The sequence below is a fragment of the Lampetra planeri genome, chromosome 1 (assembly GCF_965212315.1).
Source record: "Lampetra planeri chromosome 1, kcLamPlan1.2.h2, whole genome shotgun sequence".
NCBI lineage: Eukaryota > Metazoa > Chordata > Hyperoartia > Petromyzontiformes > Petromyzontidae > Lampetra > Lampetra planeri.
This window is the reverse complement of record NC_136107.1, coordinates 13,323,942-13,349,140: the sequence shown is the minus strand read 5'-3', so window position 1 is coordinate 13,349,140 and position 25,199 is coordinate 13,323,942. Positions and strand designations below refer to the sequence as shown.

Genomic DNA, 25,199 nt, shown 5'->3' with positions numbered 1-25,199 from the left:
ACCGACAAGGAATGCTGAGTCCGACAACTGACAAAGCACATCTGCTGCACATTCGTTAAAATACACAATAAAAATCATCGTCTCCCGCTTATTGCCATCGGTCGCGAAAACATTTCTGTAATCGAGAGCATTTCAGTAGTCCCCAAACACGAGGCTGAGAAAGTCTGCCGATTGCTTTCTATTCAGCACTTGTGAGGCACCCAATATAGTGTGTTGTTTGGGGTGTATAGTGTGTTGTTTGGGGTGTATTGTGTGTTGTTTGGGGTTTATAGTGTGTTGTTTGGGGTGTATAGTGTGTTGTTTGGGGTGTATAGTGTGTTGTTTGGGGTGTATAGTGTGTTGTTTGGGGTGTATAGTGTGTTGTTTGGGGTGTATAATGTGTTGTTTGGGGTGTATAGTGTGTTGTTTTGGGTGTATAGTGTGTTGTTTGGGTTGCATAATGTGTTGTTTGGGGTGTATAATGTGTTGTTTGGGGTGTATAGTGTGTTGTTTGGGGTGTATAGTGTGTTGTTTGGGGGTGTATAGTGTGTTGTTTGGGGTGTATAGTGTTGTTTGGGGTGTATAGTGTGTTGTTTGGGGTGTATAGTGTGTTGTTTGGGGTGTATAATGTGTTGTTTGGGGTATATAGTGTGTTGTTTGGGGTGTATAGTGTCTTGTGTGGGGTGTGGGGTTCGCTAGCCCCCGAGATCCCTCCCTCGATAATGCTAACGGCCGGGCTAACATCATCAATCGCCCCCCCGCTGCTAAGCGACCCGCTGCTAGGTTCCTCACCCATGGTGTGGGAGCCGTCGCCCGAGGATTCCCCTCCACCGCGGGTCCGCGTAGTAGGCATGGTTGGATACCGCGTAGTATTATGTCCCCCTTCACGCTACCACGATACCTCCCTTTCCTAATCGCGTACCTGCGACCCACACGGAGCGAACGTACGCACACACACACCGCTCAATGCACTCCAACTCCACACTGACTACTCGCGTTATGATCGTGCACCTGTATCACACACGGAGTGAACACACGCGACACCCACTCTCGCACCGCTCTGCGCAGCGCTCCCCCGAGGCGAGCCGCAGCACTACAGAACCACTGCGTACACACGCTCACCCACGCGCTCAGCTCCGCGCAGCGCTCACTCACGTGGCGAACCACTGTGTGCACCCGCGCACCCACACGCTCACGCTGCACGACAAGATCACGCGAGACCACGCTTCGCTATTAATGATTTATTATCTGCTACCTGATAATTTAATGTTATGTCAGTATGAGTCGACGAGGCTGGCCTATCCTACTTCCCCTGGACCTATTCCCTATTTATCGGCTTACGATACCCTGTCACCTCGCTACTCACGGGTCGAAGTATTCGGTCGTCCTGTGGCTTTTCCTCTATGCCGTCGGGGCACGTCGCGCGGACGTCCGGAGGCAGAGCTGGGAGCCGACTTGCACGCGTGCCTCTTGAAGAGAAGTCAGGAGAGAGAGACTCCCTACCTTGCTACGCTCCTTTTTATCCTGATTCCCGGACTCGGGCCCCTACCCCCTTCCCACGTACCGTGCGCCTTTGCTATGCTAATTTATCCTCTGTCCGCGCAGCGTGAACTCTAAACAATAGCCCGCGCCCCCCTTGCCCGGGCAAGGCGGCTCCGCGGCGCCTCCACAGTGCTTTTGTTCCGCTAATCAATGAGCGATCTGCACGGCGCAAATTCCAATCAATCCCTTTCTCACGCACCGTGCGCCTTCGCTATTATTGCAGTTCATGCGGCGGCGTCCGTCACAAAGGTGCGCCGTGGGAACCCATGCACGGCTCCCCGCGTGACCCCGCTCTCCCGATTACTCATACTAACAGCCCCATCCGTTAACCCCCCTTAACAATGGTGCCTGCGTGCCCGAGCGTAACCATGCCGTCCCTCCGCTGCCTGTGCGGGGGGTGCCTGATTATCCAATTCAGATGCGCTGCGTGTTTTCTAATGATGCTCCTCCATCACAATGCTCATTCCCACTGCCTGCCCCGTCGATACTTGCGTGTGTGGGGGGGAAATGCGCCTCAACCGCGGTGGCCGAATGCCCCACGCCGCGACCACACCATATTAAGGCCGGTCGCAGCGCCGCGGCGCAACGTAGCACGGGGGAGGTCATCCAATTCCCTGATCACCGGAAACCGTGAGAGTTAATCCCGATAAGGGTTTCTCGGATAAAAACCGGTCGATCAGGTGTCCTCCCCTTCCAGCTCTATGGGGGGAAATGCGTGCGGGTGTGTTCATGTGACGTGAGGTGAGGGGGACACGGGGTTGGCTCCGTTGCTTGGTGGTGGCGAGGTCGGGGCTTGGGCGCCTGCCGAACGGCTTCGCGGCGGCGGCATCACATAGCCCCCCGAGGTGCCAGTCCCCGTCCCGGGTTGACTGGAGCACCTCGCTTGGGCCGCGCCCACGAGGAAACACTGCGGGGTCCGGGGGATCCGTCCGGACCTGGTGGCTGGCCTCGGGGCGGGTGGTTCCGTCCTCTGCAGCTCCTGCGGCGGCCTCCTCCTCCACTCCAGCGGCTCTCCCCGTCCTCCAGTACCTGTGGGCTGGGGCACAAACTCAGCAGCGGAAGGGTCTAGGGCCCGTCGTCCGCGCCGTCTCCGGACTGGATCGGGGCGTCTCGGGGGCCCGGCGGGGCCCATGTAGTGTGTGAGACCCCCCAACACGAGGGGTGCGGGTACTCCGGGATTTCGGGGCCTTCGGGTGACGGGGTTCTCTCTCGCCGGGGCCGCTTTCCACGGTTTTAAGCGGCGGACATTGACCACCGTCTCTCGACCCCTCTCCCCGCCATAAATTAGTACCGTCCAGGGGGATATCTGCCGCACCACGGTCCAGGGTCCCCGCCAGTAGGTCGTCAGTTTCCCCACCTGCCCGGCCCCGACGCGAGGGGTGTGTAGCCACACCTTAGCGCCTGTCAGGAATAAGGGGGGTTCCATGCGGGGTCGGGTGCCCTGTTCCTGCCGCCGATGCGCGGCTTCCCCTTGCGGGTATGCTCGGCCTCGGGCTTCTTGCAGGGTCTCCAACAGGTGTTCCACGGGGCGGCTTCCCTCCTCCGGCTGGGGGGAAGGGACGCCGAATAGCAGATCTGCGGGTAAACGAGACTCACGGCCGAACATCATTAAAAACGGGGTTTGTCCCGTCGACGTGTGTACGGTGGTGGCGTAGGCGAAAAGGGCGTAGGGGAGGTGTTCGTCCCAATCCCGTTGATTTGCAGCCGCCATACATTTGAGTTTCCCCGCTAGGGTCTGATTCATGCGTTCTACCATACCATTCGCTTGGGGGTGGTACGCTGTGGTTCGGTCCTTCTGGATTCCGAATTCTCGGCACAGTGCCTGGAACAGCTCGGCCTAGAACTCGCTACCCTGGTCGGTGAGGACTCGATCCGGGGTCCCGTACTTCAGTACGTAATGTTCCACAAATGCCCTGGGCCACCACTAAGGCCGTTTTATCCGGGATGGCCACTGCCACGGGGTAGCGGGTGAAATACTCTACTGCGACCAGGATATACCGGTTGCCTCGATGGGATCGCAGGAATGGCCCCTGTAGGTCGATTCCGACCAGCTGATTCGTGCGGCTGACGCGGAACGGCCTTAGCGGTACCTGGTATCGTGCCGGTTTCGGCCCGCACTGCTGACAGGCGCGGCAGCCCTGTACCCAGGCCGCCACGTCTTGTGCCAATTTGGGCCAGAGATACTGGCGACGCAGGGTCTCTCGAGTGCGTCGTTCCCCATCGTGGCCCCCGAGTGGGTGGTCATGCACCAGCCGTAGCAGCTGGGGTCGCACCTGGGCAGGAACACAGATGCACCCCGGCTGGCCGGCCTCGGTTAACTCCCATACCACTCCGTTCTGCACACACAACCGGACATACAAACCGCTCCAGGGTCCTGGTAGGGCGCTCTTTTCCTCCCGCAGTGCCGCCTCCACTGCCGCCAGATCCGGATCTCGCTGCTGGGTCTGTCTCAGCTGCTCGTCGTTTAGGCCCTGGAAGGCGCAGCCGACGTCCTACTGGATCCGTCCGATCGGGTCCCGAGCCGCGGGTCCAGCGCTTGCCGGGCGGTCGACGGGATCCTCGGTGCCACCTGTGAGGGTCTCTGTGGCGCACACTGCACTCTCTCTCGCTGGGGGGGGATCAGTGGCCGCGGCCTCTCGGGGGTCCGTTGCCTGCCGGCAGCATCCCCCCGTGAAACACGGGCAGGCCTCCTCCGCCCTTGTCTCGGCGTACACCGTGGGCCGCCTCGACAAGGCGTCTGCGTTTGCATGCGTCCGGCCAGCCCGATACTCGATTTGCAGGTTGTACTCCTGCAACTGCGCCAACCAACGGGCCATCTGCCCCCGCGGCTCCTTGAATGTAAGAAGGAACTGAAGAGCATAATGGTCAGTGCGTATGCGATATCTCCGGCCGTACAAATACGGCCGGAACTGTTTACATGCGAAAATCACGGCGTACAACTCTTGGCGGGTAACGCAATAGTTCAGCTCGGCCCCACTCAAGGTCCGGCTGGCGTACGCGATGACTCGTTCCGTCCCATCCTGTACCTGTGACAACACCGCGCCCAGCCCGCTGCTGCAGGCGTCGGTGTCCAAAATAAAATCGGTGGTAAAATCGGGGAAAGCGAGGGTGGGGGCGTGGGTGAGGTGGTCTTTGAGAGTGGTGAAGGCCGTCTGGCAGGCCCCCGTCCACTGATAGGGGTGTTTAGGGGAGGTGAGTTGGGTGAGGGGGCGTGCAATCTCGCTGAATCCCTTTACAAATCGACGATAATAGGTGGCGAGCCCCAAAAATGATCTGATCTCCGTCAGATTCCTTGGCCGTGGCCACTCCACTACGGCGCGTACCTTCTCCGGATCGGTGCACACGCCTGCCTCGCTGACGCGATGCCCGAGGTACCCCACCTCGCGTTGTGCGATGTAACACTTACGTGGCTTGAGCTTGAGATGAGCCGCTCGCAGTCGCTGGAACACCTCTCGTAGCCTGGACCAACGCTCAGACAAAGATCTACTGAACACGATCACATCGTCCAATTAAATCAGGCACTGTTCCCATTGCAAACCCCGCATCACCAACTGCATCAGCCGCTGGAACGTCGCGGGCGCATTGGTGAGTCCGAACGGGAGTACTCGAAACTCGAATAGTCCCATCGGGGTGGTGAATGCGGTTTTTGGCCGATCCTCCTCCGCCATCTCCACCTGCCAGTACCCGGACGCGAGATCGAGGGTGGAAAAGGCTGTGAAAAGTGTCGTCGATGCGAGGTATGGGGAAGGCGTCGCCGAGCGTGACTGCGTTCAATTTACGGTAATCGACGCAGAACCGGGTTGACCCATCCTTTTTCGTTACTAGTACCACCGGGGCTGACCAGGGGCTCGCCGAGGGCTGAATTATGTTATCGCGTAGCATGTCCCCAACCGCCTCTTTGATCTGGGTGCGTTCGGGTGCGCCCACTCAGTACACAGGGAGTTTGATGGGTCGGGCTGCACCGGTGTCAATTTGGTGCTTAACAAGGTCGGTCCGACCCACGTCCGAGTCGTGTTCGCTGAACACGTCGGCATACTCCCGCAGTAACTCGCGCAGCCGATCGGCCTCTCCCCTAGGTAAATCCGCCCATGGTACATGTAACGCGTCGAGCAGGGGAATGACCTCGGCTCGGGGAGTCGGGCCGACTCGCCAGGCCAGGTCCTGGTCACCCTCAGGACGACCGGTGTCCTCAGCCCAGAGTGCGAACACCGAGTCGTTAGAGTGGCGTGCGTGCAGGGGGTGTACGGTGGCTATCGGGGTGCGCCGTCGCAGTATCACTGGGGTACTGTGGGGGTTAAACATCCGCATAAACAATCGGTCCCCATCTGCGTTTACCAACGTGGCGGATCCCACGATCCCATACCGTTTTGCCAACTCCGGGTGAGGAGTTAGCATTACCTCCCCTGATGGTCGGAGCGCGGGGTCGGTGGGGGATGTTGCCACCGGCACCAGCATCTCGGTGAGCGGCCCGATGGTGACTACCGTCGCCAGGATAGCGGCCACAGGTGCGAAGCGGGGGCGCGTTGGTTCTCGTCCCAGGAATGGAATCCGCTCGCCGTTGCTCTCCATGGTGGCGCATCGCTGGCGGGGTTGCACGTTGAGTCCCAGCTTTTCTAAGAGGTCGGTACCTGCAATACACTCGTGACACAACGCACTCGACACGTAGAACTCCTGGGTGCACACCTGGCTGCCTATGCGGACCTCTAGGGTGGTTCTCCCCAGCAACCCCATTCCGGCTCCGCTCGCCGTGTGCAGCGCGCGGTCCGGGGCCTGCAGGTGACGCACGTCGACCCCGATCGCGCTGCAGTGCGCTGCGCTCACGAGCGAGGCCACCGCCCCCGTGTCCAGCAGAATTCGGGTACGCACTCCGTTTACCTCCCCTTCCACCAGCGACGTGGCCCCCGTGATCCCCGCCACCAGCTCCCGTAGCCAGTCGCCAGGAGTCACCGTTTCTGTGGGCGTTGTTGCTGGAACCTGTGTGGAGATCACTCGCTCGCCATTATTCTCATTATCGTCTATTTGTATCGGGACCGCGTCGATTGCACCCCTAGTTGGTCCTCTCTCTAGGGGGCGTTGGAGTTTAACCCCCGCGTCTGTCTAGCTCGGGTGATTTCAGGACAGTCCCTCACTAGATGCCCTCGGCGATCGCACATATAACATGCCCGGGGAGGGGGGACGTCTCCGTAGCGGGTCCCCTGTCCGCTCCCTCCCCCAGTACGCAGTTGTCCCAAATCGGACTCTAATTGGGACACCCTCCCGGCCAGTCCCCCTACTGTCGAGCGTAGTTCACCCATCTCAGACTGGAGGGTCTTCATATTTTTATTTGCTTCCTCGCGTACCTGGGATACCCTCTCACCTACGTGGGTTACCTTACCGTCCATTCGGTCTACCCGGCCAGCAATATCTCCAATGCCGGTCTGTAACCCGGCTACCCACCCCGGGGTAGTCTCGCTGGGTCTCTGGGGCTCCCTTGCCCGTCCCCTTCCTGCGATGGCGAGCTCCTCCTCCTCGTCCGAGAGTAGGCTCGCTACGGTGCACTCTCGTCCCCTCCCTCGAGGCTGCGCGCGCTCACCAGAGAGCTTCTCACATTTACGCGCGCGCTCGACAAGTGTGTTAAAGGAGAGGCGTGCACCGTCTATATTTGGCTGCCACCACGGGGTGCGTGCCAAATATCGCTGGACCTTCCCGGCGGCGAGGCTCTCAATTACTTTCGCCTCGTGCTCCGGGTACGCGAGCTGGGTCAACATGCGTACGTCCTCGGCGTAATCTCGCAGATCCTCGCCGGGCTGGCGGCGGCGTGCCTCTAAGGCCGCCTGCACATCCTCCTCGTCATAGGCGCCGAAGCGCCGTTCGAGTTCGCACATTAATTTTTCCCACTGAGTTTGTGCGCTTGCGGGCAAAGCTTCCACAAAGTCAGCTGCCCGTCCATCTAAATGTATCTCTAACTGCTGCAACGCCTCCTCATCCGACCACCCATTAACCTTTTTAGCCCCCCTGATGCTGCGGGCAAACGATTTCCATGATGGAATTCCTTTGCCCGTAAATGTGCATTTGATTTTAACCTGGGTTGGGGGGCCTCTTTCCCTTGGGGGTGCGGGGGATCGTCCCACTTCTGACACCAATATGTGGGGGTCGCTAGCCCCCGAGATCCCTCCCTCGATAATGCTAACGGCCGGGCTAACATCATCAATCGCCCCCCCGCTGCTAAGCGAACCGCTGCTAGTTTCCTCACCCATGGTGTGGGAGCCGTCGCCCGAGGATTCCCCTCCACCGCGGGTCCGCGTAGTAGGCATGGTTGGATACCGCGTAGTATTATGTCCCCCTTTACGCTACCACGATACCTCCCTTTCCTAATCGCGTACCTGCGACCCACACGGAGCGAACGTACGCACACACACACACACCGCTCCGTGCACTCCAACTCCACACTGACTACTCGCGTTATGATCGTGCACCTGTATCACACACGGAGTGAACATACGCGACACCCACTCTCGCACCGCTCTGCGCAGCGCTCCCCCGAGGCGAGCCGCAGCACTACAGAACCACTGCGTACACACGCTCATCCACGCGCTCAGCTCCGCGCAGCGCTCACTCACGTGGCGAACCACTGTGTGCACCCGCGCACCCACACGCTCACGCTGCACGACAAGATCATGCGAGACCACGCTTCACTATTAATGATTTATTATCTGCTACCTGGTAATTTAATGTTATGTCAGTATGAGTCGACGAGGCTGGCCTATCCTACGTCCCCTGGACCTATTCCTTATTTATCGGCTTACGATACCCTGTCACCTTGCTACTCACGGGTCGAAGTATTCGGTCGTCCTGTGGCTTTTCCTCTATGCCGTCGGGGCACGTCGCGCGGACGTCCGGAGGCAGAGCTGGGAGCCGACTTGCACGCGAGCCTCTTGAAGAGAAGTCAGGAGAGAGAGACTCCCTACCTTGCTACGCTCCTTTTTATCCTGATTCCCGGACTCGGGCCCCTACCCCCTTCCCACGTACCGTGCGCTTTTGCTATGCTAATTTATCCTCTGTCCGCGCGGCGTAAACTCTAAACAATAGCCCGCGCCCCCCTTGCCGGCAAGGCGGCTCCGCGGCGCCTCCACAGTGCTTTTGTTCCGCTAATCAATGAGCGACCTGCACGGCGCAAATTCCAATCAATCCCTTTCTCACGCACCGTGCGCCTTCGCTATTATTGCAGTTCATGCGGCAGCGTCCGTCACAAAGGTGCGCCGTGGGAACCCGTGCACGGCTCCCCGCGTGACCCCGCTCTCCCGATTACTCATACTAACAGCCCCATCTGTTAACCCCCCTTAACAATGGTGCCTGCGTGCCCGAGCGTAACCATGCCGTCCCTCCGCTGCCTGTGCGGGGGGTGCCTGATTATCCAATTCAGATGCGCTGTGTGTTTTCTAATGATGCTCCTCCATCACAATGCTCATTCCCACTGCCTGCCCTGTCGATACTTGCGTGTGTGGGGGGGAAATGCGCCTCAACCGCGGTGGCCGAATGCCCCACGCCGCGACCACACCATATTAAGGCCGGTCGCAGCGCCGCGGCGCAACGTAGCACGGGGGAGGTCATCCAATTCCCTGATCACCGGAAACCGTGAGAGTTAATCCCGATAAGGGTTTCTCGGATAAAAACCGGTCGATCAGGTGTCCTCCCCTTCCAGCTCTATGGGGGGAAATGCGTGCGGGTGTGTTCATGTGAGGTGAGGTGAGGGGGACACGGGGTTGGCTCCGTTGCTTGGTGGTGGCGAGGTCGGGGCTTGGGCGCCTGCCGAACGGCTTCGCGGCGGCGGCATCACAGGGGTGTATAATGTGTTGTTTGGGGTGTATAGTGTGTTGTTTGGGGTGTATAGTGTTGTTTGTGGTGTATAGCGTGTTGTTTGGGGTGTCTAATGTGTTGTTTGGGGTGTATAGTGTGTTGTTTGGGGTGTATAATATGTTGTTTGGGGTGTATAGTGTGTTGTTTGGGGTGTATAATGTGTTGTTTGGGGTGTAAAGTGTGTTGTTTGAGGTGTATAATGTGTTGCTTGGGGTGTATAATGTGTTGTTTGGGGTGTATAGTGTTGTTTGGGGTGTATAGTGTGTTGTTTGGGGTGTATAGTGTTATTTGGGGTGTATAGTGTGTTGTTTGGGGTGTATAATGTGTTGTTTGGGGTGTATAGTGTGTTGTTTGGGGTGTATAGTGTGTTTTTTCGGGTGTATAGTGTGTTGTTTGGGGTGTATAGTGTGGTGTTTGGGTGTATAGTGTGGTGTTTGGGGTGTATAGTGTGTTGTTTGGAGTGTATAATGTGTTGTTTGGGGTGTATAGTGTGTTGTTTGGGGTGTGTTGTTTGGGGTGTATAGTGTGTTGTTTGGGGTATATAATGTGTTGTTTGGGGTGGATAGTGTGTTGTTTGGGGTGTAAAGTGTGTTTTTTCGGGTGTATAGTGTGTTGTTTGGGGTGTATAGTGTGGTGTTTGGGGTGTATAGTGTGGTGTTTGGGGTGTATAGTGTGTTGTTTGGGGTGTATAATGTGTTGTTTGGGGTGTATAGTGTGTTGTTTGGGGTGTATAGTGTGTTGTTTGGGGTGTATGTGTTGTTTGGGGTGTATAATGTGTTGTTTGGGGTGTATAGTGTGTTGTTTGGGGTGTATAGTGTGTTGTTTGGGGTGTATAGTGTGTTGTTTGGGGTGTATAGTGTGTTGTTTGGGGTGTATAGTGTGTTGTTTGGGGTGTATAATGTGTTGTTTGGGGTGTAAAGTGTGTTGTTTGAGGTGTATAATGTGTTGTTTGGGGTGTATAATGTGTTGTTTGGGGTGTATAGTGTTGTTTGGGGTGTATAGTGTGTTGTTTGGGGTGTATAGTGTTATTTGGGGTGTATAGTGTGTTGTTTGGGGTGTATAATGTGTTGTTTGGGGTGTATAGTGTGTTGTTTGGGGTGTATAGTGTGTTTTTTCGGGTGTATAGTGTGTTGTTTGGGGTGTATAGTGTGGTGTTTGGGTGTATAGTGTGGTGTTTGGGGTGTATAGTGTGTTGTTTGGAGTGTATAATGTGTTGTTTGGGGTGTATAGTGTGTTGTTTGGGGTGTATAGTGTGTTGTTTGGGGTATATAATGTGTTGTTTGGGGTGGATAGTGTGTTGTTTGGGGTGTAAAGTGTGTTTTTTCGGGTGTATAGTGTGTTGTTTGGGGTGTATAGTGTGGTGTTTGGGGTGTATAGTGTGGTGTTTGGGGTGTATAGTGTGTTGTTTGGGGTGTATAATGTGTTGTTTGGGGTGTATAGTGTGTTGTTTGGGGTGTATAGTGTGTTGTTTGGGGTGTATGTGTTGTTTGGGGTGTATAATGTGTTGTTTGGGGTGTATAGTGTGTTGTTTGGGGTGTATAGTGTGTTGTTTGGGGTTTATAGTGTGTTGTTTGGGGTGTATAATGTGTTGTTTGGGGTGTATAGTGTGTTGTTTGGGGTGTATAGTGTGGTGTTTGGGGTGTATAGTGTGTTGTTTGGGGTGTATAGTGTTGTGTTTGGGGTGTATAGTGTGTTGTTTGGGGTGTTTAGTGTGGTGTTTGGGGTGTATAGTGTTGTTTGGGGTGTATAGTGTGTTGTTTGGGGTGTATAGTGTGTTGTTTGGGGTTTATAGTGTGTTGTTTGGGGTGTATATTGTGTTGTTTGGGGTGTATAGTGTGTTGTTTGGGGTGTATAGTGTTGTTTGGGGTGCATAGTGTGTTGTTTGGGGTGTATAATGTGTTGTTTGGGGTGTATAGTGTTGTTTGGGGTGTATAGTGTGTTGTTTGGGGTGTATAATGTGTTGTTTGGGGTGTATAGTGTGTTGTTTGGGGTGTATAGTGTGGTGTTTGGGGTGTATAGTGTGTTGTTTGGGGTGTATAGTGTGTTGTTTGGGGTGTATAATGTGTTGTTTGGGGTGTATAATGTGCTGTTTGGGGTGTATAGTGTGTTGTTTGGGGTATATACTGTGTTTTTTCGGGTATATAGTGTGTTGTTTGGGGTGTATAGTGTGGTGTTTGGGGTGTATAGTGTGTTGTTTGGGGTGTATAATGTGTTGTTTGGGGTGTATAGTGTGTTGTTTGGGGTGTATAGTGTGTTGTTTGGGGTGTATAGTGTGTTGTTTGGGGTGTATAGTGTGTTGTTTGGTGTGTATAATGTGTTGTTTGGGGTGTATAGTGTGTTGTTTGGGGTGTATAATGTGTTGTTTGGGGTGTATAGTGTGTTGTTTGGGGTGTATAGTGTGTTGTTTGGGGTGTATAATGTCTTGTTTGGGGTGTATAGTATGTTGTTTGGGGTGTATAGTGTGTTGTTTGGGGTGTATAGTGTGTTGTTTGGGGTGTATAGTGTGTTGTTTGGGGTGTATAGTGTGTTGTTTGGGGTGTATAGTGTGTTGTTTGGGGTGTATAATGTGTTGTTTGGGGTGTAAAGTGTGTTGTTTGAGGTGTATAATGTGTTGTTTGGGGTGTATAATGTGTTGTTTGGGGTGTATAGTGTTGTTTGGGGTGTATAGTGTGTTGTTTGGGGTGTATAGTGTTATTTGGGGTGTATAGTGTGTTGTTTGGGGTGTATAATGTGTTGTTTGGGGTGTATAGTGTGTTGTTTGGGGTGTATAGTGTGTTTTTTCGGGTGTATAGTGTGTTGTTTGGGGTGTATAGTGTGGTGTTTGGGTGTATAGTGTGGTGTTTGGGGTGTATAGTGTGTTGTTTGGAGTGTATAATGTGTTGTTTGGGGTGTATAGTGTGTTGTTTGGGGTGTGTTGTTTGGGGTGTATAGTGTGTTGTTTGGGGTATATAATGTGTTGTTTGGGGTGGATAGTGTGTTGTTTGGGGTGTAAAGTGTGTTTTTTCGGGTGTATAGTGTGTTGTTTGGGGAGTATAGTGTGGTGTTTGGGGTGTATAGTGTGGTGTTTGGGGTGTATAGTGTGTTGTTTGGGGTGTATAATGTGTTGTTTGGGGTGTATAGTGTGTTGTTTGGGGTGTATAGTGTGTTGTTTGGGGTGTATGTGTTGTTTGGGGTGTATAATGTGTTGTTTGGGGTGTATAGTGTGTTGTTTGGGGTGTATAGTGTGTTGTTTGGGGTTTATAGTGTGTTGTTTGGGGTGTATAATGTGTTGTTTGGGGTGTATAGTGTGTTGTTTGGGGTGTATAGTGTGGTGTTTGGGGTGTATAGTGTGTTGTTTGGGGTGTATAGTGTTGTGTTTGGGGTGTATAGTGTGTTGTTTGGGGTGTTTAGTGTGGTGTTTGGGGTTTATAGTGTGTTGTTTGGGGTGTATATTGTGTTGTTTGGGGTGTATAGTGTGTTGTTTGGGGTGTATAGTGTTGTTTGGGGTGCATAGTGTGTTGTTTGGGGTGTATAATGTGTTGTTTGGGGTGTATAGTGTTGTTTGGGGTGTATAGTGTGTTGTTTGGGGTGTATAATGTGTTGTTTGGGGTGTATAGTGTGTTGTTTGGGGTGTATAGTGTGGTGTTTGGGGTGTATAGTGTGTTGTTTGGGGTGTATAGTGTGTTGTTTGGGGTGTATAATGTGTTGTTTGGGGTGTATAATGTGCTGTTTGGGGTGTATAGTGTGTTGTTTGGGGTATATACTGTGTTTTTTCGGGTATATAGTGTGTTGTTTGGGGTGTATAGTGTGGTGTTTGGGGTGTATAGTGTGTTGTTTGGGGTGTATAATGTGTTGTTTGGGGTGTATAGTGTGTTGTTTGGGGTGTATAGTGTGTTGTTTGGGGTGTATAGTGTGTTGTTTGGGGTGTATAGTGTGTTGTTTGGGGTGTATAATGTGTTGTTTGGGGTGTATAGTGTGTTGTTTGGGGTGTATAATGTGTTGTTTGGGGTGTATAGTGTGTTGTTTGGGGTGTATAGTGTGTTGTTTGGGGTGTATAATGTCTTGTTTGGGGTGTATAGTGTGTTGTTTGGGGTGTATAGTGTGTTGTTTGGGGTGTATAGTGTGTTGTTTGGGGTGTACAGTGTTGTTTGGGGTGTATAGTGTGTTGTTTGGGGTGTATAATGTGTTGTTTGGGGTGTATAATGTGTTGTTTGGGGTGTATAGTGTGTTGTTTGGGGAGTATAGTGTGTTGTTTGGGGTGTATAGTGTGTTGTTTGGGGTGTATAGTGTTGTTTGGGGTGTATTGTGTGTTGTTTGGGGTGTATAATGTGTTGTTTGGGGTGTATAGTGTGTTGTTTGGGGTGTATAGTGTGTTGTTTGGGGTGTATAATGTGTTGTTTGGGGTGTATAATGTGTTGGTTGGGGTGTATAGTGTTGTTTGGGGTTTATAGTGTGTTGTTTGGGGTGTATAATGTGTTGTTTGGGGTGTATAGTGTTGTTTGGGGTGTATAGTGTGTTGTTTGGGGTGTATAGTGTGTTGTTTGGGGTTTATAGTGTGTTGTTTGGGGTGTATAATGTGTTGTTTGGGGTGTATAGTGTGTTGTTTTGGGTGTATAATGTGTTGTTTGGGGTGTATAGTGTGTTGTTTGGGGTGTATAGTGTTTTTTGGGTGTATAGTGTGTTGTTTGGGGTGTATAATGTGTTGTTTGGGGTGTATAATGTGTTGTTTGGGGTGTATAATGTGTTGTTTGGGGTGTATGTGTTGTTTGGGGTGTATAGTGTGTTGTTTGGGGTGTATAGTGTGTTGTTTGGGGTGTATAGTGTGTTGTTTGGGGTGTATAGTGTGTTGTTTGGGGTGTATAATGTGTTGTTTGGGGTGTATAATGTGTTGGTTGGGGTGAATAGTGTTGTTTGGGGTGTATAGTGTGTTGTTCGGGGTGTATAGTGTGTTGTTTGGGGTTTATAGTGTGTTGTTTGGGGTGTATAATGTGTTGTTTGGGGTGTATAGTGTGTTGTTTGGGGTGTATAGTGTGGTGTTTGGGGTGTATAGTGTGTTGTTTGGGGTGTATAGTGTGGTGTTTGGGGTGTATAGTGTGTTGTTTGGGGTGTTTAGTGTGGTGTTTGGGGTGTATAGTGTTGTTTGGGGTGTATAGTGTGTTGTTTGGGGTGTATAGTGTGTTGTTTGGGGTTTATAGTGTGTTGTTTGGGGTGTATATTGTGTTGTTTGGGGTGTATAGTGTGTTGTTTGGGGTGTATAGTGTTGTTTGGGGTGTATAGTGTGTTGTTTGGGGTGTATAATGTGTTGTTTGGGGTGTATAGTGTTGTTTGGGGTGTATAGTGTGTTGTTTGGGGTGTATAATGTGTTGTTTGGGGTGTATAGTGTGTTGTTTGGGGTGTATAGTGTGGTGTTTGGGGTGTATAGTGTGTTGTTTGGGGTGTATAGTGTGTTGTTTGGGGTGTATAATGTGTTGTTTGGGGTGTATAATGTGCTGTTTGGGGTGTATAGTGTGTTGTTTGGGGTATAAAGTGTGTTTTTTCGGGTATATAGTGTGTTGTTTGGGGTGTATAGTGTGGTGTTTGTGTGTATAGTGTGTTGTTTTGGGTGTATAATGTGTTGTTTGGGGTGTAAAGTGTGTTGTTTGGGGTGTATAGTGTGTTGTTTGGGGTGTATAGTGTGTTGTTTGGGGTGTATAGTGTGTTGTTTGGGGTGTATAATGTGTTGTTTGGGGTGTATAGTGTGTTGTTTGGGGTGTATAATGTGTTGTTTGGGGTGTATAGTGTGTTGTTTGGGGTGTATAGTGTGTTGTTTGGGGTGTATAATGTCTTGTTTGGGGTGTATAATGTGTTGTTTGGGGTGTATAGTGTGTTGTTTGGGGTGTATAGTGTGGTGTTTGGGGTGTATAGTGTGTTGTTTGGGGTGTTTAGTGTGGTGTTTGGGGTGTATAGTGTTGTTTGGGGTGTATAGTGTGTTGTTTGGGGTGTATAGTGTGTTGTTTGGGGTTTATAGTGTGTTGTTTGGGGTGTATATTGTGTTGTTTGGGGTGTATAGTGTGTTGTTTGGGGTGTATAGTGTTGTTTGGGGTGTATAGTGTGTTGTTTGGGGTGTATAATGTGTTGTTTGGGGTGTATAGTGTTGTTTGGGGTGTATAGTGTGTTGTTTGGGGTGTATAATGTGTTGTTTGGGGTGTATAGTGTGTTGTTTGGGGTGTATAGTGTGGTGTTTGGGGTGTATAGTGTGTTGTTTGGGGTGTATAGTGTGTTGTTTGGGGTGTATAATGTGTTGTTTGGGGTGTATAATGTGCTGTTTGGGGTGTATAGTGTGTTGTTTGGGGTATAAAGTGTGTTTTTTCGGGTATATAGTGTGTTGTTTGGGGTGTATAGTGTGGTGTTTGTGTGTATAGTGTGTTGTTTTGGGTGTATAATGTGTTGTTTGGGGTGTAAAGTGTGTTGTTTGGGGTGTATAGTGTGTTGTTTGGGGTGTATAGTGTGTTGTTTGGGGTGTATAGTGTGTTGTTTGGGGTGTATAATGTGTTGTTTGGGGTGTATAGTGTGTTGTTTGGGGTGTATAATGTGTTGTTTGGGGTGTATAGTGTGTTGTTTGGGGTGTATAGTGTGTTGTTTGGGGTGTATAATGTCTTGTTTGGGGTGTATAGTGTGTTGTTTGGGGTGTATAGTGTGTTGTTTGGGGTGTATAGTGTGTTGTTTGGGGTGTATAGTGTTGTTTGGGGTGTATAGTGTGTTGTTTGGGGTGTATAATGTGTTGTTTGGGGTGTATAATGTGTTGTTTGGGGTGTATAGTGTGTTGTTTGGGGTGTATAGTGTGTTGTTTGGGGTGTATAGTGTGTTGTTTGGGGTGTATAGTGTTGTTTGGGGTGTATTGTGTGTTGTTTGGGGTGTATAATGTGTTGTTTGGGGTGTATAGTGTGTTGTTTGGGGTGTATAGTGTGTTGTTTGGGGTGTATAATGTGTTGTTTGGGGTGTATAATGTGTTGGTTGGGGTGTATAGTGTTGTTTGGGGTGTATAGTGTGTTGTTCGGGGTGTATAGTGTGTTGTTTGGGGTTTATAGTGTGTTGTTTGGGGTGTATAATGTGTTGTTTGGGGTGTATAGTGTGTTGTTTGGGGTGTATAGTGTGGTGTTTGGGGTGTATAGTGTGTTGTTTGGGGTGTATAGTGTGGTGTTTGGGGTGTATAGTGTGTTGTTTGGGGTGTATAGTGTGTTGTTTGGGGTGTATAGTGTGTTGTTTGGGGTGTATAGTGTTGTTTGGGGTGTATAGTGTGTTGTTTGGGGTGTATAATGTGTTGTTTGGGGTGTATAGTGTTGTTTGGGGTGTATAGTGTGTTGTTTGGGGTGTATAGTGTGTTGTTTGGGGTTTATAGTGTGTTGTTTGGGGTGTATAATGTGTTGTTTGGGGTGTATAGTGTGTTGTTTTGGGTGTATAATGTGTTGTTTGGGGTGTATAGTGTGTTGTTTGGGGTGTATAGTGTTTTTTTGGGTGTATAGTGTGTTGTTTGGGGTGTATAGTGTGGTGTTTGGGGTGTATAGTGTGTTGTTTGGGGTGTATAATGTGTTGTTTGGGGTGTATGTGTTGTTTGGGGTGTATAGTGTGTTGTTTGGGGTGTATAGTGTGTTGTTTGGGGTGTATAGTGTGTTGTTTGGGGTGTATATTGTGTTGTTTGGGGTGTATAATGTGTTGTTTGGGGTGTATAGTGTGTTGTTTGGCAAGATGTCTGAAATTTCGATTCCAATGTTGAGGAAACCTTCAGACATTGTGTCGATCAACATACATTACAACCTGAAAACACAACAGAGAGCTCAAGGGTGCAATGTTGTCTGGCCATGAAACGTGAATATGGCGATTACTAAATGAAAGAGCAATACGATTTAATAGCCTGGTGTCCAGGTGCATGAGCCACGGGCTCAGCTGATCTCAGAGCTCAGCTGTCGGCACTCCTCCTCCATCACGCCGCGGAAGACCTCGAAGCGGTGGTTGAGGTTGTCGTTGGCATGCAGTTTGTAGGCGCTGCCCAGGGCGCCGTCCGGCGATGGTGTGCCGTAGAAAACCCGCTGTACGCGTGAGTGCACCAGCGACATGGCGCACATGACGCACGGCTCATGCGTCACAAACACGTCCAGATTCGTGCACAAGTACGGCTCTTCCTCTGACGGAGTCTGTGGGTCATGACCTCCGCCCCCCGCGACCTCAGTCGTGCCGCGATCGTCCTCCGTGCCCGCCGATCCCCCTCGACCGGCACCGACGCACACACAATCCGGGTACTCGTCGTACGAGTAGGCGCCGCCGCCTTGGCCGCGCGCCACCAGGTCCACGGCGACCATGACCGCGTGGTGCAGCGGCCGCTCAGGCGAGCAGCAATCGTGGGCCACGGCCACCACCTCGCCCGTGCGGGAGTCCGCCACGGTGGCCCCGACGGGCCGCGTGCCACGCGCCAGCCCGGCCCTGGCAGCCTGCAGCGCGCGGCCCATCCATCCGCCGCTTGTCGGCGTCGTTGAACGGTTCGCCGCTCAGCAGCAGCGACAGCCGCTTGTGCTCGTGGAACGAGCACGGCCAGCAGCGAGAGGCGAACTCGAACTGCGGCCGCGTCAGTGGGGGGCTTTGAGGCACCAGCACACCGAAAGGCAGGCCCAGCGCCGCGTACTCGGCGAAGCTGCCGTCGTCGGGGATTACGTCGGCCAGGCGGACCGGCTGCTTGTGGTTGGCCGGCAGGTCGCGCGTCAGGCACAGCAGGATCTCCAGGGCGTGCGCCTTGGATGCGTCGAGTGTGCCGCGCACCCTTTTCAGGTGCTGCAGACCATCGAGCGGGTAGAGGCGGCACATGGCGGCGATGAGCCGCGCGGTGGCGCGCTTGTCCAGGATGGGGGCGGCATACGCGGGCTGTGTAGGCACCTCGTTCCCGACGAGGTGGTCGGCGAGCACGGGGACGGCGTGCCACCTCGCCGCACCCTCCTCATCCGTCCTCTGCTTCTTCGGATCTGGCTCCATTTACATCTGCGGGTGAGCGTCGTAGCCGGTCGCTAGAAGCTGCTCTACCTCGCTTTCCTGAGAACGAGACCATGTGCGTGCATGACAACAATGTGTAATTATATTGGGGCAAGCTGGAACCAACTCCACATCCTGTAGATTAGGGGGGTTGGGGGCCGTCCATAAATGACGTCACATACCTAGGGGGGTGGGGGTCAGACATTTGTGACAATGTGTGACGAGGGGGGGGGGGGTTGAGAAATGTGACGTCACATCAAAATGCGCAACTTTAAATAAATATAGACAACACGTTCTACTTAATTAAATAGACTTTTTAATAAATGTTTTCTCCTACAACATCAGAGTGCAGCGCCACATTAAATACGCACTACAATGACAATAGTTTAAAGCGATTTGAAGCATGTTTTATTTTCAAAATGGAAATATGGTTTGGGTGGGGGCAGAGCTTTGTGACTTCATATTTGAGGAGGGGTCTGACTTTTTGTGACGCCGTGTGACGAGGGGGGGGGTCAAAAATCGTCCAAAATTGCGTGATGTCATTTATGGATGGCCCCTTTCCTAGACTATTCATAATAAAGGTTTTTGTTGAGTTCGACTGCGTAAATATTAATGTCGTTAACCCACCACCCACCCGACACAAATTAGTAAGGTTTGTCACGTGAGTAAACCGTGCCAATTAGCTACTTCAAGCACACCGGTGCGATGGACAGTAACCCCACGACATTTTCAATTTGAGTTCGACGTTTCGCTGGTGATTACAACCAACTATAAATATTAATATAACCTCCTAGCAATAACCCCCCCAGCCATTGCCACAAGCACGGTGACACAAATCTTAGTCACAGTATGTTTTCTTCTGTTACCCAAAATAAAAGGGTAAAACACATTCCTGCGGAGGGAGCTGGTAGGAACGTTGGGTTGCTCGGTCAATGGCCAGGGTCACCGGCGGCGTGGTGTATTCCGCAAATATGTCCGACTGTGAGGGCGGGCACAAGCCGGCGTGAGTAGGTTAAACGTTGAGTTTTATAAGGGCACCACGGGGTGACCAGCCCCTCCCCACCCAGCCCCACCCCTCCCACCCCCACCCAGCCCCACCCTCCCAACCCAGCCCCTCCTCACCCTCCTCTCCCCACCCAGCCCAACCCTCCCGAGCTCTCAATACTCTGATAGTGTGCTGTTTTTGAGTTGTATGCCTTTTGGCGTCATCTGGTCCAACACCAGTAGAGAATAGGCTGTGGACCAATCAATTTCAAGTACAGTGCATATCATTATCAGAGTTGGCTCTTTTTGTTTGCATTTTGACTGCTTGTGTTGTGGTTATTGCAAACATGATCCCTTGTATAAAGGTGTCAGTTTTGGTGCCAGATAAAAGGGTAAAAACCTATTACAATAGGTAACGTGTTGGGCAATGACCCTTTTGCATAGAGCATATGCCAATGAGGCTACGGCTGTGACTCATACTATACAGAAGAGGTGGCCACGCATGACCGGCAGCTATTCCGAGAGCTAAGAGTTCAATGATTATTATTTGAGACGTGAGCCAAGCTTATCATCCCGTTCAGTTGTTTTCGCTCAAACATACGAACACGCAATGCAATGTGGATTTATATAGCGGCGTCCAAATGCACCCGCATCTCAAGACGCTGCAAAGAAACAGTGCGCATATTGATTTTATTAAGCAAAGGCAGTGAGTCATTGGCAGAGGAAAAACAAGGGTATGTTGGCCTGAACTTAACAGCGGCAATGAGTAGCACGCATGGCAGGTGGTGAAGAGCGTTTCAGACTATATGGCCAGAGGAGCAAAATACGTGACCTCGCACTGAGCGAGGGAAGGTTGACTGGTGACTTCGGAGGTGGGGTACAAAGCAAGCTCCGCCACGAAAGGGATCCCAAGGTCGAGTCGGTGTCCTTGTGGCACACAATGCTTTTAATAAAGCAGCAAAACAAAGTTACAGAAACATGTATTTGTTGTGTGCTGATGCAGCCCACTCTTTAGGTTATACAAGACACCGAACGTTTTCTTGTACATTTGAGGAGTTGCTGTGGGGGTTTTTTTCTGGAGCATCCTTGAAAAGAGCTCCAGGTTTATCAATGTCCAAAAATTACAGCCTTATCGGGAGATCTTCTGACGTGGCCAGTGGCGTAGCTGTTGACAGGGTGGTGGGGGGGGGGCAATTGTTTCCTTTGCACCAGGGCGCATGCCCACACCACGGCTAAGCCACTGGGAGGTAGCCTCAACCATAGCAGGCGTAGAGTGACGTTAACGCTGCCTGTGCGTTCCGTCGGCGTGGGTGCAGTGAAATGGTCTCTCTGCCGAATATGAATCTTTTCAACAAAGACTCATATCGGCGATTCTTTGTTTAAATCGAAAGCATGCGCGACACATCATCGTCACCTCCACGTCTGTCGGATAAAGCTTATTTGCACTGATTGATGAGTTGTAGAATTGCGACGCACTCTCATACATCTGTCGCTCGCGAAACACATACTTCGTACATTTCAAATAACGTGTTCACGTGACGCACACTACTTGTTACGCCGTACGTGATAGGTGTTTAAACCCAATCTGTATCCATCCTCATATCGCGGTGAAAAATATATTATGCAGCGCTTACAGTGCGTTACAACATACGTGTACTAACCGGGACATTCAAAATTGGCAAGCCTCGTCGACTAATGATTTGCAAATACACATACTTTGAAGTGTAAATTGTATACCTTTGGCACAGTGTAATAATGTAAGTGCTTTGCACATGTCACCGTTATACATTGACCATGGAGCGGTGCACAAAATTACATTGCTGCAACAATCATCGATACACGAAGCGCTACGTGTCGTGGGCGCTGTCGCGTCCGTGCGTGGTTGCGCAACAACGGTGGAGCGCCTGGCGGATCCAACTCGGAGCAAGGGTGGCAATAGTCGGGGTGGTGCATCTTGCCAGCCACCTCGGGCTATTAACTTTCAAACACGTGGGGCTTTGCCCCGTGTCCTCGTGCCAGCGAGGCCCCTCGCCTGTCACAAGCGCTGCGGTGACGCAACAGTCAACAACCTATGTTTGAGCTGAGCTAATGCACTGTCAGATCGGGCAAAAGCACAAATTATAATGAGCACCTAGAACATGGGAGCCAGAACAGCTGAGATTCCAGGGTTCGAATCCGGGTTTTAGCCACTGCCAAATTGCAGCGTTAGTCATATGAGATATAGAAAAAAGGCGGATGATTGTTTTTGATATTTGAAGGACTGAGGAACGAGAAACGTTAGGGTAACCAATTTCAAATAAAGATTTTTGGTTAAGCACTCACAATCCCGGCTTAGTGCACGTGTCGTGAGTCCGTAAATGTACAACGGTTACGGGTACTATACATACTGCACATAAACCAGACAACGAAAACCCTAGTTACCCTACCCCCTCTACTTCGACTATCACAAATGTGGGCCATGATCGAGTCAATAATCGTTTTTTTTCTTTCAATATTGGTTGTAGCGTCTGCCTGAAAGATTACATCACGTTCGTTGCATTAATTATAATTTGAAAGTGAGTTGCACATATCAAGGCCATATCTATGGAGTCAACATTGGGGGGGGACCAATTCTTCCAGGGGGTCTGGGGGTCCCCCCCAGAAAAATAATCTAAATTTTAAAACTAATTTCCTGCCTAAAATATAAAAAAAATTCACTAACACATAGAATGGACTTTTTATTTATTTTTTTACAATAATGTCTAATAGTGTATTATATTACATTGCTCTGTTTTTTCTTTTTTACCTTTTCTTGTTTCATTGTATGTAATGGCAGAGATTATGGATTAATAAAGTACAACCATAACCACAATCATATAAACATGAATCTATTTTATAGCAATATATTGGGGGGGACATTTTGAGCATCTTTGAATATTGGGGGGGATGTGTCCCCCCCAATATATATTATAATTACGGCCTTGGCACATATCTAAAATAATCGAATGTTAACACGCTCGAAATATATGCACGTACCGTGAGAGTATCAACCGATTTTCATCGACTAATCGTTACCTCCCTCTCATGTCCTGGGAAAAGCGACTTAAATAGATGATAGATCGATAAGTCGACGGAGACGCTGATCCGTCAAGAAAGCGGTTCTCAAAAGCCATTCCCCAGCCGGGTGTAGGGTCTCGATGTTCCTGGTGGCCACCCGTTCACGGTATCCAATAACTACGCGCTCGTCCGCCTCGCTTGGCAGGTCGACAGGAAAATCTGGGACGGATTAAACCACGAATACGTGAATTTGTGGAATGGTTAGCCTCTAACACTGTAACATGGTGCAAATTTCAGGATAATATTAACCCCCACTACTTCATTTATTATGATTTTTTTTTTCTGGGACAATTTTTTCTGGAGCTTAGCCCCGGACAGCTCAGGTGCGCTTTACAAATGTAAATTATTATTAAATCAAGCACCGTTGGTTCTGTGTTTTATCTCTCTCTCAAATTTTGCATTCTCAGGAAGAACGTAATCAACCAGGTAGGGTGTTGACTGTTATGTTATCCGACTCTCTGTTGTATTACATTACATTTCTAAGTATACTAGATTTGTGTTTCTATTTCATTTATACCTGATGATGATTGCTTGTGTTGCTATCGAAACGTCGTATGCTAGTATTTAATTCATTATTTTATCTTTATACGTGACCTTACCGAAAGAACCAAAGAGTAATTCCTGCAGTCACGAAAGCTCCAAATTAAGCATTTCTACTGGCCAGAGCCACTAAGGACAGTGGTGATATCTGACCTAGTCCTGCAGCACTATCCTCACCAACTATCGCTTCATCAGACCTCTATAATTCACACAGCGCAGAGAGGCCTCATCAGACCTCTATAATTCACACAGCGCAGAGAGGCCTTCATCCAGCAGTGGATTAAGAAATGGCAATAGGTTTGTTTTTGGGGTTTCTAGCTCGGCATGAAATTCCTCAGTTGGATTTTGTTACTATGATAGTTTTTGTACTCCATCATCTTGATTCTGCCCACATGGCTTCACAAAACCAACAGCATTCTGTCCCCTATTTGTCACCAGCTAGATGGCGCTTGCATACAGGCGAGATTTATATAGCATCTCAAGACAACTGTACATAAACGTTGGACAAATGTACGTTATAGAAAGAGGCAGTCGGTTTATAGAAAGAGGCAGTCGGTCATATGCAGAGGGGGTTCGCGTTCATTTATTTAATTATAACTCAAAGAGACCAGGATGAGTCTCATTTGCAAGCGTCATCTGGAAACATGGATGGTCTTGCGCCTGGACTTGAACATGTGACAGGGGGGTCAACAGCACAGATGGCTGGGTGGAAAGATGCTCTAGTTCCAGACAAATAAATCACAAGCACGAATTGTCTCATTAAAAATAACTTGTCACAACCAGCCGAGTGGATGGGAGTGGGAGGGAGCAGCGTGATTGGAGTTTGGTTTGGGGCCGCGGGGTTGTTGCAGAAACGCAGGACCCCCCCCCCGCTCGTGCCCTATCTGGATCGCTTTGACGTGCACCACGTTACATAACAGAACGTTTACTTTTCGATTTAAAGCTTTCGTGACTGCAGGGATTCATCTTCTTGGTTCTTTCGGTAAAGTCACGTAGAAGGGAAGTAATAAAATAATAAAAATAAAACATAATAAAATGAAATAATTCTCACGACGTTTCGGCTACAACGCAAGCAGCCGTCTTCAGGTGAAGAATGAGACACTACCAAGCTAGGAGCTTATATATAAACTGGGTTGGAGGTGGAAGAGCGCCTTAACAAAAAAGAATGTGCATATGAAGAGGAATTTAGCATATTCATGGAAAATGCGTAGGAGGTGGGCGGGGGGGGTTTCAAAGTCATATTATGCCCATGCATTATGCAGGATCAGCAGCACCAGGGAGTAGCATTAACAAAGGAAAGGAATGTTAATGATATGTAGCTGCAGTTACTAAACAACCACGTAGAAAACTAAAGTACAAACTACATAAAAAACTAAAGTATAAACTGCATAGCACTATCAGTATACTTACTATACTCTACAATAAGCTGAGTTACTAACAGCAAGTAATACATTACAATTCTACGTCGTAAAAATTATATAATATGCTTCCATCTAAACTTTATTCTCTTACATCACACGAGCATATACCGTACCATATACTGCCATAGATAAACCCAACATTAAATTATATACTGTATTACTATAAACCACCCTATACCTTATACATTTCAACATAACACTATGTATTATTCTACCCACCCTAATGTGTATCGAAATGGTTTATTACGTCCTTCCAATGATTGCTAAGCCAGAATCCATCTTCTCGGTTAAAATTGTCTCTGTGTTTGTATATGTGGATCGCCTCATGAACGAATCTCTCATGATAGCCAGATGGCTTGCAGAGAACCTCTGTCTTGGAGAAGTCAATGTCATGTGAGCCCACTGAGTTGTAACAGTGATCTGCCACGGCTGAGGTGTTTGTCCTACCGTGTTTCAGGTCAGCTTTATGTTCACGGATGCGGTCCGAGACATGTCGTTTGGTTTCCCCAATGTAACTGCTACCACAGAGGCAACTTAGTTTGTAGACACCAGGGTACTGTATGTCTGGAACCACATCTTTTACAGACGGTACCAGATCACGGATTTTATGTACTGTGTTGAATCGGACCTGGATCTTGTGTTTAATCAGGATTTTGGAGATCTTTTTTGTGACCCCAGCAATGTAGGGTAAGGTGATGGTCTTGAAAGGCTCCTCAACAGGATCCTTCTTGATGGTTGGAGTGATGGCTTTGCGGATTGTGTAGTCGGAGTAACCATTAGCCTTAACACGTACGCCAAGCTCTTATGTGTGTGCAATTTGTAATG

The 25,199-nt window shown here is 50.1% G+C and overlaps 1 protein-coding gene across 1 annotated transcript; it reads right to left on the bottom strand.

Annotated features, from left to right (window-relative positions):
- Positions 1–17,253: 17,253 nt before the first annotated feature.
- Positions 17,254–18,467, bottom strand: LOC144720766 (putative inactive tRNA-specific adenosine deaminase-like protein 3). Its single transcript, XM_078598218.1, is given in 3 exon segments — positions 17,254–17,491; positions 17,585–17,820; positions 17,822–18,467. Coding segments are annotated over 3 exon segments (987 nt in total). The 5' UTR covers positions 18,337–18,467; the 3' UTR covers positions 17,254–17,255.
- Between the last annotated feature and the right edge of the window lie 6,732 nt (positions 18,468–25,199).